This window comes from Aspergillus bombycis, assembly GCF_001792695.1.
Source record: "Aspergillus bombycis strain NRRL26010 chromosome Unknown contig00056, whole genome shotgun sequence".
Lineage (NCBI taxonomy): Eukaryota > Fungi > Ascomycota > Eurotiomycetes > Eurotiales > Aspergillaceae > Aspergillus > Aspergillus bombycis.
This window is the reverse complement of record NW_019170058.1, coordinates 194,366-212,660: the sequence shown is the minus strand read 5'-3', so window position 1 is coordinate 212,660 and position 18,295 is coordinate 194,366. Positions and strand designations below refer to the sequence as shown.

Sequence of the window (18,295 nt, the reverse complement as noted above, 5' to 3'; positions counted from 1 at the left end):
TTTTTTTTTAAAAAAAAAAAGGCTAAAGAAAAAGTAAAAAGAAACAATACAAAAGAAAGGCGCAATGTAGAAGATGGAGTACCATTCTTGTTTCGTTCCACTGGTCTCTTTTCGACGCCTTATGTGGTCTTTCTATTAAGCAATAGGAAGCTGCCGCAACAATTGTCTTAGGAGCTTCATCCCCGTTGCAGCTTTTTGCTAGCAAGAAAAAAAAATATTAAATAAATAAATAAAAATAGAATAAATAAAAAAAGGCCAAAGAGGGGGCAAAATGATTCAAGGCAAGGGTAACTTGCAGACCCCAATAGATTATTGTTCTACTCTATTCAGTAATGCTATCACTATTGAAATTTTTTTTGCCACTACCGACGGCCCTCAACACAACACACTCTATACTTTGTTGTATAGGGTCACAGTGGCGATCAGAAAAGATGATCAACTCCGATCTTGTCTATTCAGCTCCTACCCTCCACAGCTGAGAGGGGTGAAAATGGATATGTCTTCTATGATCCTCGCCTTCCTCTCGTTATTGAGACTTACGCGCCCACTGAAAATCATCACCTGGACAACAACAACACACACGCATGCATCCACTGGGTTGTGGCAATCCAGCGGATTTCACTTGCACTGCTAATCTTTGCCGCTTGTAAGCCTATACGATGCGACGCCTGTTTTTGCCATCATCCCATACTTGATCGACGACCCGATACGATTGGGCAGTCGTGCACAAGTCAGCAGCATGGTCGGCGACTTGATCGAAAAGAGGGGGAGGGTCCTGTAGTCTTCGCGATGAAATGCTAGTTAACAGGTCCCGCACGTAAGCACTATATATAGTCGGTCAGCGGATGTCGTGCGAGTCACACGTCCCTTATGACTGGATGAGTGAAGATGTTGTCTTATATTTACGCCGTGGTACGGAAGCCCTTCGCAGGGACAAGGGTCAAATTTCAAAAGCGAGTAAGAAAACGCAAGCATCCGAGTAAAGTTAGACTACTTGCCATACAAAAGCGCCGTCAGCCTTAAGCCTTAACAGGCTGCAGGCTAAGTCCCGTGCACAGGCCTGCTGACATGGTAGTAATCGAGGCGCTAGTTAGCCAGTAACTATTGACTACTCAGGCATGGCTAGCTGAACTGACCTCAGCTAGTAGTCGTCCTTCGTACCCAATCGATTTTAAATTGCACAGTGCTCACTCTGCATGATGCATGAGGGTTGAGGAGGTCAAGCTTAATCTACTTTGATTCCAACTGTTCTCTTCGGTCTTGCATTTGATTGATCGAACCTGGACCAGGCGTCATGTGCATCTCAGGGGGGCAAGTGAGTGTCGAGTCAGGGTTTAGTTCTCGTAACCCCCGTACACGGCTCAGAGTGAGACAGAAAACGCAATCGACATACGCACATCCAAAACTTAAGAAGCCAAAATTTATAATCCAGACAGTCTTAGTACGGGGACTCAGCCTGCGTAGAAGCATATTTGTCGTCTGTGGAATGAAAGCCGCACAGACTCCTTCATCACATGTGGCCAATCGATCGACGTGAACTTTTACCACAGCGGACATGGTTTGAAACAGTGCAAATCTGAAACTATCTGAGGATTTGGGACCTTGGCGTCTACTCGACACCAATCATTATTGGGAAGGGGCTTGAGGTTATCCGACTCCGTCCCGCACTTACGAATGAGGGTAATCCTTGGTGCAGAAATGCGGAGGTTTGATTGTATCCAGCCCTTCCAAGACCTTCAACTTACGACTAGCAGCACAGACGGACATGCATACATCCAAGAATCCGATTTCAGAGTTTTTGGTTCCACCTCAGCGCTACTGAGTACATCCCTGAACCTATAGGGTAGAAGTTGCGTAGATAGTCAACCAGGGTGGGCTCGAGAGGTTTGTCGCATGGTTAGTCATAGGAAGTATGGTGTCACTGTCCACGGGATATCGCGAACGTCCAGTTGGGACAAGCAATAGTCGACCCATCTCATCAAATCCATTCATTCATTCAGATTCAGGGTACAAGGCTAGTAATGCGGGGCCCCCAACCTTATTGCCTCAGGCCCCAACAGCAGCCTGCCCTTGCCCTTGCCCTACACCCTAGCTGCCGTCCCGTGCCGTCTCTCGTAGGCCCTTCCTCTCATCAGCCAATGATGTCCGCCATCAAATCCTTGGCTTGATACTAGTATCTGAACCTGGGCTAGGAGGATCATTGTCAACGCTTTACATTCCACTATCACCGACATACCTCCTCCGTTTCATATCTGACCTAATACCATATCATTATACTTGTGTGCATTAGTGTTACGCAAAGCGGTATTCACAATGGCTATGAATCGTATTCCCGGTCAGAATATTTATATTGGAGGGTTGGTCTTACCTTCTCCCTCGAATACCCGTATCAAACCTTCATTGCGTTGGGCTAGAATCCTAACAACGCGGGGCAACAAATATACTCTTGAAAGCCCGAGTCAAGAAATTGAAGAGAAAAATATTCTTACATCGAACCACTTGCTGATATACAGATTTGACGTGTAGTATTTTCTCCCTTAAAAACAAGGCAGCATTGGAAAGAGCAAACATTACCCACGTACTTTCGGTATTACGCCTGCAACCACAAGAAGAGACCTTTGCAGGCTTCCAACATCATCGCATCGATGTGGACGATGTCGAGGATGAGAACCTCCTAGAACATTTCCCGTCCGCCATTAAGTTCATCCAGTCTGGATTGGATGCTGGTGGGGGCGTCCTGGTCCATTGGTTAGTCTACCCCTCTTCCCTCATTTCTACTCATGCCGACAAACCCGCATTGTCCCCATATACTTGGGTGGCCTGGCTGGCTGGGAAAAACTCTATGATTCTGGGCCCAAGCGTTTTCCCTCTTCTGCCCTTCCATCTCAGTGTATAGTCAAAACGAAGCTCTGACAGATGTCACGTGCTCATATCACGAGCATGGGTCTCACCTCCATATTGAGATGTTTCAATTGACCCCAGCGGAATTCTTAGACGAGAGGCACGATGGGTTATGTTACTGATAGTAAATAGTGCGATGGGAAAATCCCGCTCAGCCACCATATGTATCGCTTATCTGCTCCACCAACAGCCAAGCTCACTGACGCCGCAGTCCGCTCTTGCTATTATTAAGGAAAGTCGGCCACTTTGCGAACCAAATGATGGGTTCATGAAACAGCTGTCGATCTACCACGAAATGGGCTGTCCAGACGATTTGACCAGCCATCCGCTGTATAGCCGTTGGCTTTACCGCCGCGAAGTTGAGGAAAGTGTCGCATGTGGGCGCGCGCCGGAGATGAATTCCGTGTTATTTGAAGACGAACAACCTCACAAACCCCAAGACAATACGGATCAACCAACGGAAATTAAATGTCGGAAATGCAGGTCAGTTTCCTAATTATAAGATAAATCTCTCCAGATGAACATCCCAATGTTGACTGTATCCGGTAGGCGAAACTTGGCGACCACGCCATTCATCATACCACATGGCCCGCAAAACGGTGCAAAGGGACCAACCGATTGCGCCCACATTTTCTTACATCCCTTGACGTGGATGCGCCCGTGCCTTTTCCCTAACGGTGATGAAGATGGAGCACCGTCTGGGGATGCGCCCCTGTCTGGTCGCTTGACCTGCCCGAACACTTCGTGTGGTTCCAATATCGGGAAGTTTGCATGGCAGGGTATGCAATGTAGCTGCGGCGACTGGGTAGTTCCTGCAATCGGCCTTGCGAAGGCTCGAATCGATATGTCCCAACGTGTCAATGTGGGAAGGTTACCTCCAGCTGCCCTAGGCATCCGACTGCCGCCTAGTATGAGGCGTAGCCCTGCGGAGGATTCCACAAATGGACGGGGCAATCTCTAAGTTTACTACGGCGACTGCGCCTCGGGGGATACTGACACGGTGGATACTTCGCGGATAATTACCACTGCCGCTTGAATACACATAATTCTATCTCTGACAGCCAGCGTTAGAATGGCCGCCAGCAAGTCCCACATCACGTGATGCGCACGGCCCGGTTTACAGATCACCGTGAAGACTCGATACTGTGCGCCTTCGTCTACTTGGCCATATCCAACTATTTGCCCAAAGCGGTGTAGAGAAAAGGGCACTTCGAAGACACCTTTGGGTTAAATAGAGTTGGGCCTTGCGTGGACGCGTTGCCAGAATACGGATCTTCATGGATCCACCGCACCGACGGGGAGATGACGGATGAAGAAAAGCATACATGAACAGGTTCTTAGCTACCTTAGCTACCACAAGACTTGGGTCTAGGTACGCAGAGTCGAGTCTTGGTGTGACCCATCTCTGCTTCTAGAGGACCCTAATGTCGATCATCCCGCAATGGCGTTGATCTACCAAGCTAGCAGCGACGAAATTACTTTCCGTGATGACAGAAACCGTACACTTGACAGCTCATAGACAATCATATCCTATAACTGCTGATACAGTTGATATTATGACATTACTGCTGGGAAAGCGTTGCTTGACTGTTCTGAGCAAGATACCAGCAGTTTGAATGCCTTGCGATGTCCAAGCGCTAGAACCTGTCAGGATTCAGGGCTTAACCCCACAGCTCCACGAGGCTGTTTTTAAGGCAAGGCCCACTGGCTGGGAAACCCGCCAATGGCCGGGTAGAACAAGTCCCGGGATCTGCGGCATGGGAAGATCGGGGAGGACAAACTCAAACTTCCCAGTGGACAGGCATGCACAAGTTCCTGAGAAGGAGCATTAGTAATCGGTGCAGGCGTATCGAGAGTCCGTGACCCGGTTCCAGGAGGAGACCAGGCCCCAGCAGGGTAGGCCTAGCCTACTCACTAGCTCCGGCACGGGGGCTGTGCAAACTGCTCTTACGCAACTGGGGGGCGCGAGACCCATGGATGCAACTCCTGTCGTAACGCCCTTGGTATTATGACCGTTACCCCAGTACCGCCGTCGTAATTTTAATTCCGGCGAACCCCTGACCCACCGTATTTCCATTACCGCCAGACCGCTTCATACTTATACTCCATAGTGGCAACAGCAATCGCAATTATGATGATCACTCGCTCCGAAAGAGTGGATTTGGATTCCCTGGGACCATCTTAAAAGATCAATATTATCAGCGAGATACTGGTCTTGGCGGTTCGACTTCATCCTTTCCTCCATTCCTCGGTGATCGAGACTTTCACTCCCATATCCAAGAAAGGGCGAGAAGGAGTTCTTCGAAATGCTTCTGAGCCATATCCTATCCATGGATTAATGTCGGATAAAAGCGACAAACCTCCTTCCAGAAGCGACCCTGTATCGAAAATGACGTCACTTGCCCACGACACTCGAACTTCTCATCCAGTCAATGCAGCCGTCGACCTCATCAATCGGATGTTCAACGAAACCCGACTCTAAGCCCTAAGCGCACCGGAATCTCGTACTGCGCAGTAGAACCACTTTAAGACCAGTACAATATTCCACTCTCATAGGCCATGTATAAATTCAGCCACGATCAAAACATTGTATCCACACCAGTTTCCGCTTCAAAATACCCCATACAACCAAAACACAACCCCCTTAGATACTTCCCCCCGCCTAACCGAAGGGCCTAACGACAGGCAGCACAAGGTGCACTGCCTCCTCCTTCCCCACTGCAATGCATACAGTATACCTCCTTATTCCCCACTGAAGACCGAAAGTAAAGTCATGAATTAGAAACAAGTAAATGAAACCGTCCGCTCCCTGACATCATGGCGCTATTATGCGTGAGCTCTGATTGCACAAACCGAGCGAGTCCCGACGGCCGGATCGAAATAGGAATATGTACAGTATGCATGTGCTCCGTTGGAAATCTAGTGACCTGCCTAGCCTAGGCAGAATATGCAAGATGCATCGGGTGGTCTGTGTTTGTGCATGACATGTGGGCTATGTTATGTATATAATGCTCCTTGCTTGGTATATCTTTATTATTTCTTCGTCAGGTTGGGTTTTACGTATTGAGTAGAGCGTTTCTATACATTTGTATGTATGTTAAAGATGTATATACGATGCGTGATTTAAGTTGGCCCCATATAGCACGTAGTAAGTATTACCTGCTGTCATATTGACATCGTCCGACAAGTTGCAAGCTATTGTAGCCCATCGCCGAACCGGATATACGGAATTGCACATCCATAAGTTCGAGCATAAGACCACGAACTGTTGCCTATAAGGCTGAGGTGGCTGGTTTAGAAGCTTCCGCGTCGTGCCTAGTGCTGAGCTCTCGTGTTTGTTTCCGCTCAGGGTGCCTTGCCTCTCTTCCGATGTTGACTGAGCCCGGGGTGAACCAGGCAGACTGCGACATTGGATGTTGCTGACGGTGTCATGCGGTGAGTATTGGCTGATTGGGCGATCAGACCATGGGTTTGATTAAGACGAATTCTGAGCTGATCTGTAGCGCAGTTGTATTGTCTAACGCAATTCCAGTAGAAGACTGAGTTCAAGTACGCTTTGCCTCAAAAAATGAGGATGGACAGCGAGTAACCGTGGCTGCGCGAGCTTATCGTTTACTTTATCCTCGCAGCGATGCTCCGATATGATCGTCGTACTGCCGCGCTTAAAGATATGACGTCGAGACACTCGTCGAAACGAGCCGACGAATAGGCACTTCACCTCGCTATTAACATCCTGCTATTAACATCCTAATCAGTCCTGACGAGGCAAGCAACCCCCCATAAATTGACCTCATCAGAGCCCTCCGGACGGGACAGACGGGAAAAACGAGGGATCCTGCAGGCGCTGGCGATTTCTCTTGGCAGCCTCGAGATTACGCAGTCTGTCGATGCGCATCTGGTAGAAATTTCTGCGAGCCAATGCGGTCAGATCATGCTGAGCTGGCAAAGCGAGTCAGGATCCTGAATCGGGTTAGGACATACTTATGCAATGCGAAAATACGAGGCCCGTCATCCGACGTGGACGTGGACGTGGATTGTGCTGACTTCTTGAGGGATTCGATCTTCCGTGTGTCAGCTTTAGCCTTTTGTTTGTCGTTTCTGATTCACGTTCAAGGCTTAAGCGCCTAGGAGGGGAAGCTGGCTGAGGGAGAATGGGTAGGGGAGGTAGGGTATAGACCTTATCGTCTCGTTCCTTTTCGTCATTGCCCTCCTTTTTGTCGCTGGATGATCCTTCTTCCTTCTTTGGCTCTTCGTCGGATTTCTTTTCTTTCGCCTTGTCTTTCTTCTTCTTCTGTCTCTCTTCGTACTCCTTCTTTACTTTCTCGATTTCTTTGGCTAATGCCTCTTCTTTCTTCTTCTTTTCCTCGTCCTCTGTGTCCACAATAGGAGAGCAGAAATGCCGATCCTTCAGATGAACAGGACAAACGTAGAAGAAATCCTTCGACTTAGTTACTAATGTCTCTCCATAACCAGTTATACTTCGAAAGAGGTTACAATGTATTTACCTTGTTGTCGGGTGTGATCATCACGCTGCTCGAGGGCTTGTGGCAGACATAGCACGCCTTTGCAGCGGTGTCTGCTACCCGACGGAGATGGTAGATGTTTTGAAAGGGCCCACTCATTTTCAAGAAAAGGTGGATTATTGATCTGGTAGGAATAGAAGCGTATATATGGCAGACAATCGAATATACGCTCTGTACAAATATGTATGGAGGGGTTAAAAGTAGCTTGGGAGATAAGAACTGTTTGGTCTTTATCAGTGCGGAGATATCATATCATGTGACTGGTATATAGATCGATCGTGATCTTGTTTCTAATCATCTTTCTTTTTAGTATTCTGGGCATGCTTGGTATACATAGACAGACATTACTATAATTAGTTGCTATAGCCTTATTTTTGATAGGAGGTATAAACGATATCCCTATGCTTTCGGGAGTTCCAAAGACTCTTAAAGCATACAAACCATACAATATGCAAATATTATTCTATATAGTAACATCTACTCAGTCACGCTATCCTTGAGCCCCCTAAGAGCACTAAGCTCCCTCGACCCAGCAGGAGCCAATGCAGCCGCATTCTGTGACCGTCTCCGGGCATCCGTCCAGAGCATAAATTCACCATAACTCTTCGGCATGACCTGGATGTCCTTCTCAACCAAGAAAGTGTAGTTGAACTGGCCAGTCGACTTCTTGGTGCCATGTTCCACATCCCTGACCTTGGTGTCTACACGGACTTGAACCTTGGTGTACTTGCTGCCTGAGTCTGTTTCGACAGGCTCCGTATAGGCAACCGTGGCGCGAAGGTACAGGACGCTGCCGACGGGAACGGGGTTCTCGAACGTGCTAGGATCAAGGGAGATGAAGTTGGGCCGAGCGTGGGAGAAAGACGCTACACAGCAGAATGCAAGCTCGAAGGTCTGCTTCAAAAGGAAACCACCGAAGATCATGAAGTTGTGACGGTTGCGATCTTGTGGCTGCATGATCATGGCTGATTTCAAGTTGGTGTCGCTCATGAAGACCATATTTGATGGTCTTTGAGCGGGAGATTCGGGACCTGTGTGATATTAGCGATTGTAATCACGATAGAGTCTTGGAGAGCAGCCACGTACTCAGATATGACATCTCCTTGGTCCACATGGAGTGGATGAGGTTACTCTCTTCGTCGTCTGGGGCCTTCTGAAGCAGACTACGTTTTCTCAGTCCTTTCTTGGCTTGATAGTTCTCTTCTCCTTTTTTAAAGAGAAGACGTTCCTCATCAGTTTCTAGCAAGAGGGGTGCGACATTGACGGGCCTAAGGCGCGTTAGTGCGGTACTCTGAGAATTGGCTACTCAAGGAACGTACGTCTTGGTAGCAGGATCAAGAGACACCATTGTGAAGGCGCAAGTGATCAGGACATCCTCAGGCTTCGCCTTCTGCCCTTCAGGAGGGGCCTTTGCGACCTGCAAAGATATCTCCATACTAGAGCGTCCCGTAGCGTAGGTAACCTGACCACTGAGCTCAAGATCGCAGATCTCCATCAGAGGATGTTCGATGGTGATTCGGTCACATGCAGCGGTCACGGTCGTCACCGAGCCTCCGGTGTGCCTGTAAGCAATGATACCAGCCAAAGCATCTAAGTCCATCAGTAGCGACCCCAACCTGGCTACATTAGCGATGACGCCAATTCCAAGGCATATGCTAGATTGGTTACCTGATATGCCCCGAAGCATTCAAATATGTATCAAGGAGCCATTTGTCTTGTGCCAACGGCAGGATCTGTATCACAGATTAGCCCATGACTCAACCAAAGCAAGCCCTTTCACTAACAGCACTATAATGGCTATCCGACATCTTCTTAGGAGTCAGATCGGGCTTCGCGACCGGCGTAGAAGTTCCCTTGCCGGACTTCGCATCCTCTCTGCTCTTTGTCAACGCTTCAATCCACGGTGTCTTGACGCGCATGGGCATCCACGTGGGTCGGAATGCCGCATTGGGCTGACTAGTGTGGAAATCCTTGGATGCAGGACACAATTGCGACGGGCGCTCTGCTACCCTTGTCCGGAGAATGCTATTAGTTGCAGATGTTAAGCATTTCGAGCGGGTCGCGGCGGACTGTCGCGTGGTTAGTCCCAACATTGTGAAAACTTGGTTAGCCCAGAGGACGTTTCGGAGGAAGTGTTAGTTGATGCGAGAGTTTGGGGTAGAAATGGTCACTGTCGGCATCGGGGTCATGTTCCCGAGGCCTCCTGGCCGGTTACCGATCTTTCTTCCGGAGGATATCGGGACCCGTCAAAGACTATTCCCTCGGGAATTTGGACGGCTTCGTCATGTTGGATAGTAATATTCAATGTGTCAGAAGAGCTCATGGCGATGTATAGATTATCGTATGGACTACGAGGGGGATGTTCAATCATTAGTATCCCCAGTAGTAGTGCTGCAGCATCATTTTAGTTCATCTGTTAGATGACATCATCGCCATCATCCTATCTTATCGGCCACTTCATGTACATACGTATGTACTATGTACTCCTTATCATGCTGATGCCAGTGTTGGTGAAGAACAATGTTGATGCTTTTTCCAATTAAACGTACCCAGACTGCTAAGAACCAACAACTTCAACCTACTATTGGCCTGCATCCCTGTCATGTATCCAGAGCTTCACTGACCGGCTCCACCATGTCTTTCGCCCAACAGCTGCGTCAAGGTGAAGTCATAACCCATATAAATATCCAGAGAAATTGAATGCTTGTACCTGTGTGATGGTTGCTTCTATTCTTTACAAAGTAAATATTAGACGAATAGACTAACTGCGCCCCCGCCCCCTGAACAATGAGCGACCCAACTAATCCCAACATCCAGAAGAGAACGACGCCACAATGGGCGCTGTACCAGCGCGAGAACTTCTGGAAGCTCAATGAGGGCCAGACACCTCCTTTCAACACGGGTACGACGTTGTCCTTCACTTGACTAGCAAACCCACCACCTTGGGCTGACCGTGAATCGCGTTGGAATAGATCCCATTAAACTGGAGCAGCTGGCTCATGAGAAGCTTAGTCAAGGTGGTTGGTATGACTCCAACTTCTGTCACTATAGGATGTGTATTGTCTAACACATCCGTAGGTACTATGCATCCTCCAATGCGGGCATGTCCAACACCCACCTGGCGAACCGTCAAGCCTTCTTCCGTCACCGCATCATCCCCCGACAACTAGTAGATACCAACCTGCGAGACACCACCACGGAGATCTTTAGACACCGCGTGTCAGCTCCAATAGGCTTTGCTCCCATTGGAATCAACAAGATCTACCATCAATCAGCAGAAGCCGCAGTCGCCAAAGTTGCAGGCGAGCTCAATCTCCCGTACTGCCTCTCTACAGCAGGAAGCACACCGATTGAGAAAGTCGCAGAGGCAAACGGCAAAGGTCCTCGGTTCTATCAATTGTATATGCCGCATGATGACGAGCTAACACTGTCTCTCCTCAACCGGGCCTGGAAGTCTGGGTTTGATGCGCTTATCCTCACCACTGACACCTGGCAGCTTGGCTGGCGACACGACGATATGGCCAATTCTAATTATGCCTTCTACCGCGGGACTGGTGCCGACTTAGGCTTAACAGACCCTGTATTCCAGAAGCGATGTCGCGAAGAAGGTATCGATCCGGAGAAGGACATCGTCGCGGCCTCGACAAAATGGATTGACTCCGTCTGGCACGGACGTGCATGGTCGTGGGAGAAGATTCCCTGGCTAATTGAGCAATGGAAGAAGATCTCAGGCGGAAGACCTTTTGCCATCAAGGGGATCCAGTCGGTCGCAGACGCAAAGAAGTGCGTTGAGTACGGCGTCGACGGCATCGTGGTGAGCAATCATGCCGGTCGACAGGTGGACGGAGCAATCGCGAGCCTTGATGCACTGGAGAATATCGCCAATAATGTCGGTGACCAAATCTACATCATGTATGATTCTGGAGTTCGCGGCGCGAGTGATGTCGCGAAAGCGCTGGCGCTGGGAGCTCGGTTCGTGTTTGTCGGTCGGCTTTGGATCTGGGGTCTCAGTATCATGGGAGAAGAGGGAGTCCGCCACGTTATGAAGTCGCTGCTGGCCGACTTTGACATTTTCATGTGTGTTGCGGGATTCAACAGTGTGAAGGAGCTTGATCGATCGATTTTAGGTATGTTTTGAGTATGGGCAGCTGTTTCAGTGAGCTAATACTTCTGTAGAATCATATCCAAAAGGATATACCCTTATTCCGGACAAAGCCTTGTGAACTGATGAAGTCGACATATAATGCACTGCAAGAGTATACACGCAGTATATAACCAGGGGCACTGTTTACTAGAGCAAGAGTACTTCATATAAGACCTCTACCTCCATCTTCCTTTTAGTCCCTGCTCCAGTGTCATATAAACCTCTTACTATACTATCTCCACACCCACCCATTTCGAGTGGCCATCACATACACTATTTCCCAGTAAAGGCCAAGTAATCTATCTAAGCTTTTCAGAGGTGGGCCCGTGTAAGGAGATCCGATAACCATAAATCCATAAACCCGGGCCAGGTTCCACATGGTTCAGCCTCGAGACCGTAAGGAGGACAGATCTCGTATAGTAAGAAGCTGATCTGTGCTGGAGACACACTTAATGTGTAACGGTTAGTGTCTGGGGTAGATATAACTGGCTCGATGACCCCTGTTTAGTGCCGACACTAGCCCCCATCATCTCAGGACCGGTACGTCTACTGTGCTAGGATATAGATTTTGCTGCCTGGAATTCAATGGCTATTGCCTTTCTTGTATGTTGAGATTTTCTGGGGTTCAGCGGCAGACGGCTAGGCACGTTTTAATTTTAGTGGTAACCCTGGAGGCCAAGGGCTGTGGTGTTAATTACGGGGATATTGGTACTTTGGACAGTTGAGGTGAGGATGTGTTTCTTTGAATAGATTGTCCGGATGAAAGAATGAGTGTTGTCCGGACTGAACAGTAGCTATTTACCGGGATTGAAAAGTTATACTTCGAATATGCAGTCAGAGACTGAGGACAACGCACATATATGCGAGGCGTGTCCCAAGAGGCAGGCTCATAGAGGTGTCCACCAAAATACAGATAGGAAAATATACAAAAAGTCTTCAGAGCGACCGCAACTCCAACGAGTGATGCCATGTGCTATCGATACTGGATCGAATAGTAGTATTATATATGCAAGAAATTGCAACGAACCTATTGAGAGTCGCGTGATCACACTAGGCGAGCCAGAGTGTGCACAGAACGAGCATCAAGGCAGGCAGATAATGTACGCCAGTCTTCACGCCAGCAGATGTAGCTTCTGTCGCACTTGAGCTTGCGGCAGCAGCAGTAGCGGAATCATCCTTGTCGGTTCCGGTGGAAGTGGCAGTGGTAGTTGTCGTAGATGCCTTTGCGCTGGAGTTCCCACGCATCGCAAACCCGACTCGGTCTTTGTCGAAGTCAAACACCGTATACACGTTCTTGAGGAAGACATCGCCCACGAGCCATTCGTTGTCACCGAACATCTGATGGCCGATGATCGTCGAAACACAGCCCGATCCGTACTTCGAGCCGACATAATCCTTGGGAGAGATTGTGTAGCTCTGGCCCGAAAAAGTGAGTTCAACTTTGGCAGTGGAATTGCAGGGGATAACGAAGTTTTCGTTTCCTGACGCACTGGAGCCCGGAATCAACTTATGCAATGCGGCTGCATCCTTTGGCGGAATCAAAGCGTAGGATGTGCCGGTGTCGATGATGGCCGTCTTGTTGACGAACTTGCAGGCATTGCCATCTACGCTGGCATCGTCCAGGGGAATGGTCCAGCGATTATTACCGCTGAGAGCGTCGGTGTACGAAATGTTCCCGGTAAACTTAGTCTTATCGACGCCACCAAAGGTTACGGCACCATCCTTCCCTCCGTCAGCGGCGCGAGAGAGACTGAAGCTGACAATGTTTGACTTGAGGGCCTTCTGCTCTATGACGGCCTCCATAAACGAGGGACCATACGACCCCTCCTCGGCGCGCCCAAGGCCGATAATACCATCCATGGGATAATTCTGGAACTGCTCCGACGCATTGGAAGCCAGTCCAAACAACATGCGCACATCCATACCAGCAATCGAGAGCGTATCATTTCCGAGAACGCCACTAACTTGCCCAGTTCCATAACCCACGCCCCATTTCTTGTTGGTTAGTATGAGACTTGTCGAAGCGTGTTCACCAAACGTGTTGTGCAGTTTGCAAGAGTCTGTTGTGCAGTCCGACCCGAAGAGCCATGTATTGACACCGCCGGAGTCTAGCATCATCCACATCTTCTGGCCTTGAGAGCCAACTTTGACTGCTGCAAAATAGGTATAGTCACTTCCACCTTGGTTGAGCGCGGCTGTGTTGGGCGACGTCGGCTCATCTGATAACATAATCTTGAAATTGTTGTCACGGCGAAAGGAGGCCCTTTTGATGTCCAGGGTGATAGTATCATCCCCGGTAGATGATTCCGATTCATCCTTCACGTTCTCGGACGGCAACTCATATGGGAAAAAACGACGCTGGAGCTGATCACTGGCGGCATCGGTAACAGGATCACCGAACTCTATATGGTAGGGCACAAATGCCGTGACACTAGTGTAAAGAGATGTTGTAGCGAGAAGGCATTGTAAGAAACGCATGACTTTATGTCAATTCTTCTAACTAAAGAGTAAAGCGAACGGGCGCATTCGAGGGAAGAGACCGACAAGCGGCAGTCAGGTTGAAAGAAGGTTTCTGGGCTAGTATCGATAAAAAAAACGAAAGATAATAATCAAGTCTTATACAATGCAAACTCGGAAAACGCCTTTTTTTATGAGCAATCAATTGAATAAGACCCGACCAGACCAGAGGTTATAAATAGAACCCGAACAGAAGACCAACCGCGGTGGGAGAAGAATGCTTCAAGAAGAAAACTATAAGTGAAAAAGAACAATGCCACATGCAAAGGAACGACGAGAGAAAAGACAAGCAACGGACATAAAGTGAATGGTATTATGCAGCGATAGCCATGAGGGGAAGGACGTATAAAGAGCCGGATGCTGCAGGCATGGAAAGGGAGTCCAAAGTTAGTCGTACACAGAGGAGTATCCATCATCCACCATTCAGGAGCAAATAGTAATCGGGGGCTTCAACGGCCAAGCTCTTGGGTCTTCTCATGAGTGGCTCTGGTTGGAAGCCGGCGCTGCTCTAGGCCCCGATCTACAGCTGGACCGAACTTCTTCCAGGGCCACCAAGTGGAGCCGAAGAGGGGAGACATTGAGACAAAAAAGAAAAATTCCCAGTTGATCCCCTGAACTGGAACCTTGATTTTCTGGTCATTGCATCATTGGATCCCCAAGGTGATCAGCGGTGGTGCGAATGAAAAAGGAAGACAAAGAATATGGGGAATGGATGCAAACTTCCACACATACACAGTACATCCCTCTTGGTGGGTAGATTTGGTTTGAAGATGCCGAACTATTGTACGAACCACGTCAGGGGTAACTTCTTTTTGGTCCCAAAGGGCCTCGGAAGTGTTTCAAAATCTCCTCTTGGCATGACAGTTGCCGATCCACTTGCTCAAGGCAACTCTTGAACTTGGTTAATGTGCAAATAGGAGAATCGCGATCTCTCTTTCCACCCCCTCATGAGAGGGATCCGAAAAAAAAAAAAAAAATAGCAACCAGTTGATCTGTCTCTTTGTTTGCAGGTGTTGATCGATCTGATTCACTGCGATGATTGAAACAACGGGGATGTTTGGTCTCAACCAAAGTTCTAGACTGCAAGCTGACGCATTCTCGGGCGCCCCACTGCCCTTTTTTTTTTGCCACGATTTCAATGTGACTTGTGTACGGGTTATACACGGCCTTAGGAGGCGTTTGTTATACATAGGTGAGTGGTTGTGGTTCTTTTGTGGCTGCTAACGTAATGTCAGGCACTGGCCCTAGTGTCTCCACGATGGGCCCATCGCTGGAACTCTGTCCAACATTCTGCTCCTACTGTGGTATCGGAGCGGGTTGTATGTCATCTCCGTACCCCAGTTGTGAGAATAAAGTGTGACATTGTGGCCACTAAGCTGGCTTCAGGAGAGGGAGGTTCTGATAGAGTGCCGGCCGTGCATCTTACCCTGTTGCTTGGAATATACGCATTTCGAGAAGAAGACGAAGGATGCCGATCATGCATATACATCCGAATACACCCGTTCCAGCATGGCAAACCTTGGAAATGGTATTCTCAAGCCAAGACGACCTGATCAGTAGTTGTGCATACGGAGTAAGGGAGCAATTGTTTTCAGCGGCTGGGTTCCTTGCCTTTTTTTTTTTGGCTTGTGTACGGGCAAAATATGCTCGAGTGTGCTATAAGCTATTTCAGCCACTTCTCAAGCGCTCACCGAGTAGCCCGTGCATAAGCCGTAGCGAATCTTCAGAGATGTCTATCTTTCTCTCCCGATCAAGTATCCATTGATTCTCATACTCTAGCCACGTGATACCGCACGTGCGGAATAGTATCTGTAGGATCCTGTAGCTCCACGCTCTATTTTTATACCACGAAAAGCCCGGAAGGAATGTCTTGATACAGTTGCATTAAAATAGATCCTCGGCAGATCTAAAAGAGGCCAAGTGAGACACTCGAAATAAAGGAAAAACACTAGCTTCTGGTCAATATATACGAGGTCGTTCTAGTGTGGAATTTATACTTTTTCGCACGGATCAACCTCTTGCAAGTTTGGGTGATGTTAGCCAATTCCAGGGATAAAGGATTCCTCACTGGTGCTGATTCTACTCTCAAGGTCCTCCTAGCAGAGAACGATCTGTCTGGTCATGTTCATCCTGCAGAAGATAGGTATATACTTCGTGAAGCGCACCCTTACTGCCCGCAGAAGGGTTGTTGAACGATGAGAACGTATGGAGACCATCTCCTCCAGACAATTCACACAGGCAGTTTTGGTCGCAACTCCATGTTGGCTAGTACCAGTTTCAGCAATAATGCAAGTTTAATTCCGCCGGTGAGCCAGGAGAATTTGATCCAAGGCATTATTGAATTTGTGGCTTCCATTATGATTGAGATCGTCTTGTTTCATCCAGGTATTTGTATACCAAAATAATTCATATATGAAAGCATATTAACCATATAGTAGCTGGCATCCCTTAACCAGAAAAGGTCTCCAGGAATTGAAGAAGAGATTGCCTAGGCATTTTCCAACCTGATCATTCACACGCTCAAGCAAACATGACCCATTATTGATGAGAATAAGACCGGCTGGGACTATGTTGCCAAACTACGCGCATACTATGTAAGCTTGTCATTTACGGAGCATCGAGTTGAGTTTGAAGTTGATGTAAGGCTCAAGTATGTATTGCGTACGCAGAATTTGAAACAACGCGGTTTTCTAATCTGGATGTTCGATGTATTTATTATGAGATAGTCTTGGTTTGGGAGTCATTCTAGGGGCTAGAATCTCCTATCATATATCTCCAATCTCTTCTATAGACATACTGTATAGCTTTACCAGCTGGGAATACAAATTTAGGGTCTGGTCCTTTGACTTTTTTGCCTTCTATTGCAATATATACAAGTCTATTGTAATGTGTACAAGACATTCAAAGTACACTTGAAATGTTAGCTACACACAAATTTTCATCCGAAGTTAGCTCTTCTTCACTACTACCAGCCTATATTATGTGACTTTGCCTCTGGCCTACCATGGTACTCTCTCGCCGAGATAGTTAACAAATTGACCCGGTGTAGTTGACTTTTGTGCCCCCTTGATCTTGAGAGAAGTCAGCATTTCCATTCGAGAACGATGAAGATAAAGTAAGCTCTATACACACCTGCTTGGTGATTCCTTGGACGCTGTCCTGGACGGTCAACGGAGCTTGTTCCAGTCCAATGAATTGCGCATTACGACTACCCATGTCTGTTTGGACAAGTCTGATCAAAGTTAGTGACCAAGGAACTATTCTGAATTCATTGGAAAGGAAGAAGAGTTATAGGGATAGAACCTACCCAGGGTCGACTAATAAAGCGACCAGCTTCGGGTTCTCTGCCTCGATTTTCCTGACCAGGTAATTGCCCGCCACCTTGGACATTCCATAAGCTGTGGCCATGGACGGGATGCGTTCGATCTCATCAAGGCTTGCCAGTAAAGTAGAGGTGTAGACAAATTTGGGCTGGCTGGCGTTCAGCAACAATGGTGCTGTGGCCCTGAACAGCCTCAGTGGTCCGAGGGTATTCACTTCGAAGTGGGACAGCACGTCCGCATCCGTCATGTCCACCACAGGGCCCCAGTGGCTGCAAACCCCTGCATTGGCAAGGACAATGTCAATGTGTTCAATGTGATGCTGGGTTTGGATTTCGGCAATGGCCTCGGTGGCGCTCGATGGGATGTCGAGGCTGAGCGGCACGAGAATCAATTGGGAGCCAGAGCCCGTTGGCAAAGACCGTAGTTCCTTGGTGTTCTCAGCTGAGACATCTCGAATGGCTGCAATGACAGTGGTGTCCGTCTCCCCAAGATAGTGCGCTGCAAGGCCTTTTCCGATGCCTGTATGGTCGAGTTAACTCAGATACACGATCTCTACAATGTGTTCTTGACTCACCTCGATTGGCTCCTGTAATGAAAATGACCTGGCCCATCTTGAGATTCACCGAATTTGAGTGATATTGGACACGGGTAATGTACTTTCGCAGCGACGAGTGTTCTCTCCAGATCACCAGTCAAGATTTGGGACCAAGACAGCATTTATACATTATGAGCCAAGAAAAACCAATCTACTCCGAATATATTCAGCCCCTCTATCGGCATTTTTGTGTCCGACGCGATCTAGACTAGAGGTGGGGGCGGGCAATACTACTAGTACTAGTAGTTAGTCCGGATCTCCTCACCGATGATTAAGCGGGGTGTGATGGTTG

General features: G+C 48.2%; 6 protein-coding genes across 6 annotated transcripts; 2 read left to right on the top strand and 4 right to left on the bottom strand.

The window, feature by feature from the left end:
• Positions 1-2,313: 2,313 nt before the first annotated feature.
• dspC (dual specificity phosphatase YVH1) lies at positions 2,314-3,862 on the top strand (the record flags this gene model as incomplete). The annotated part of the gene is made up of 4 exons (XM_022533969.1): positions 2,314-2,357; positions 2,527-2,748; positions 3,034-3,384; positions 3,451-3,862. The coding sequence occupies 4 exons, from the start codon at positions 2,314-2,316 to the stop codon at positions 3,860-3,862; spliced, it is 1,029 nt and encodes a 342-aa protein (XP_022388079.1).
• A 2,832-nt stretch (positions 3,863-6,694) lies between these two features.
• On the bottom strand, positions 6,695-7,523 carry ABOM_006839 (AAA-ATPase Vps4-associated 1 family protein; the record flags this gene model as incomplete). The annotated part of the gene is made up of 4 exons (XM_022533968.1): positions 6,695-6,809; positions 6,883-6,962; positions 7,079-7,339; positions 7,407-7,523. The coding sequence occupies 4 exons, from the start codon at positions 7,521-7,523 to the stop codon at positions 6,695-6,697; spliced, it is 573 nt and encodes a 190-aa protein (XP_022388087.1).
• A 378-nt stretch (positions 7,524-7,901) lies between these two features.
• Positions 7,902-9,517, bottom strand: ABOM_006838 (putative acyl-CoA thioester hydrolase; the record flags this gene model as incomplete). Its single annotated transcript, XM_022533967.1, has 5 exons — positions 7,902-8,455; positions 8,511-8,692; positions 8,744-9,040; positions 9,093-9,157; positions 9,209-9,517. The coding sequence occupies 5 exons, from the start codon at positions 9,515-9,517 to the stop codon at positions 7,902-7,904; spliced, it is 1,407 nt and encodes a 468-aa protein (XP_022388086.1).
• Positions 9,518-10,211: 694 nt separating this feature from the next.
• ABOM_006837 (L-lactate dehydrogenase) lies at positions 10,212-11,647 on the top strand (the record flags this gene model as incomplete). Its single annotated transcript, XM_022533966.1, has 4 exons — positions 10,212-10,326; positions 10,397-10,448; positions 10,503-11,551; positions 11,601-11,647. 4 exons carry the CDS (start codon positions 10,212-10,214, stop codon positions 11,645-11,647), a joined length of 1,263 nt encoding a protein of 420 aa, XP_022388095.1.
• A 971-nt stretch (positions 11,648-12,618) lies between these two features.
• On the bottom strand, positions 12,619-14,046 carry ABOM_006836 (pepsin-like aspartic protease; the record flags this gene model as incomplete). Its single annotated transcript, XM_022533965.1, has 1 exon — positions 12,619-14,046. The coding sequence occupies one exon, from the start codon at positions 14,044-14,046 to the stop codon at positions 12,619-12,621; it is 1,428 nt and encodes a 475-aa protein (XP_022388094.1).
• Positions 14,047-17,084: 3,038 nt separating this feature from the next.
• ABOM_006835 (SDR family oxidoreductase) lies at positions 17,085-18,019 on the bottom strand (the record flags this gene model as incomplete). Its single annotated transcript, XM_022533964.1, has 4 exons — positions 17,085-17,156; positions 17,218-17,317; positions 17,393-17,927; positions 17,983-18,019. 4 exons carry the CDS (start codon positions 18,017-18,019, stop codon positions 17,085-17,087), a joined length of 744 nt encoding a protein of 247 aa, XP_022388093.1.
• Between the last annotated feature and the right edge of the window lie 276 nt (positions 18,020-18,295).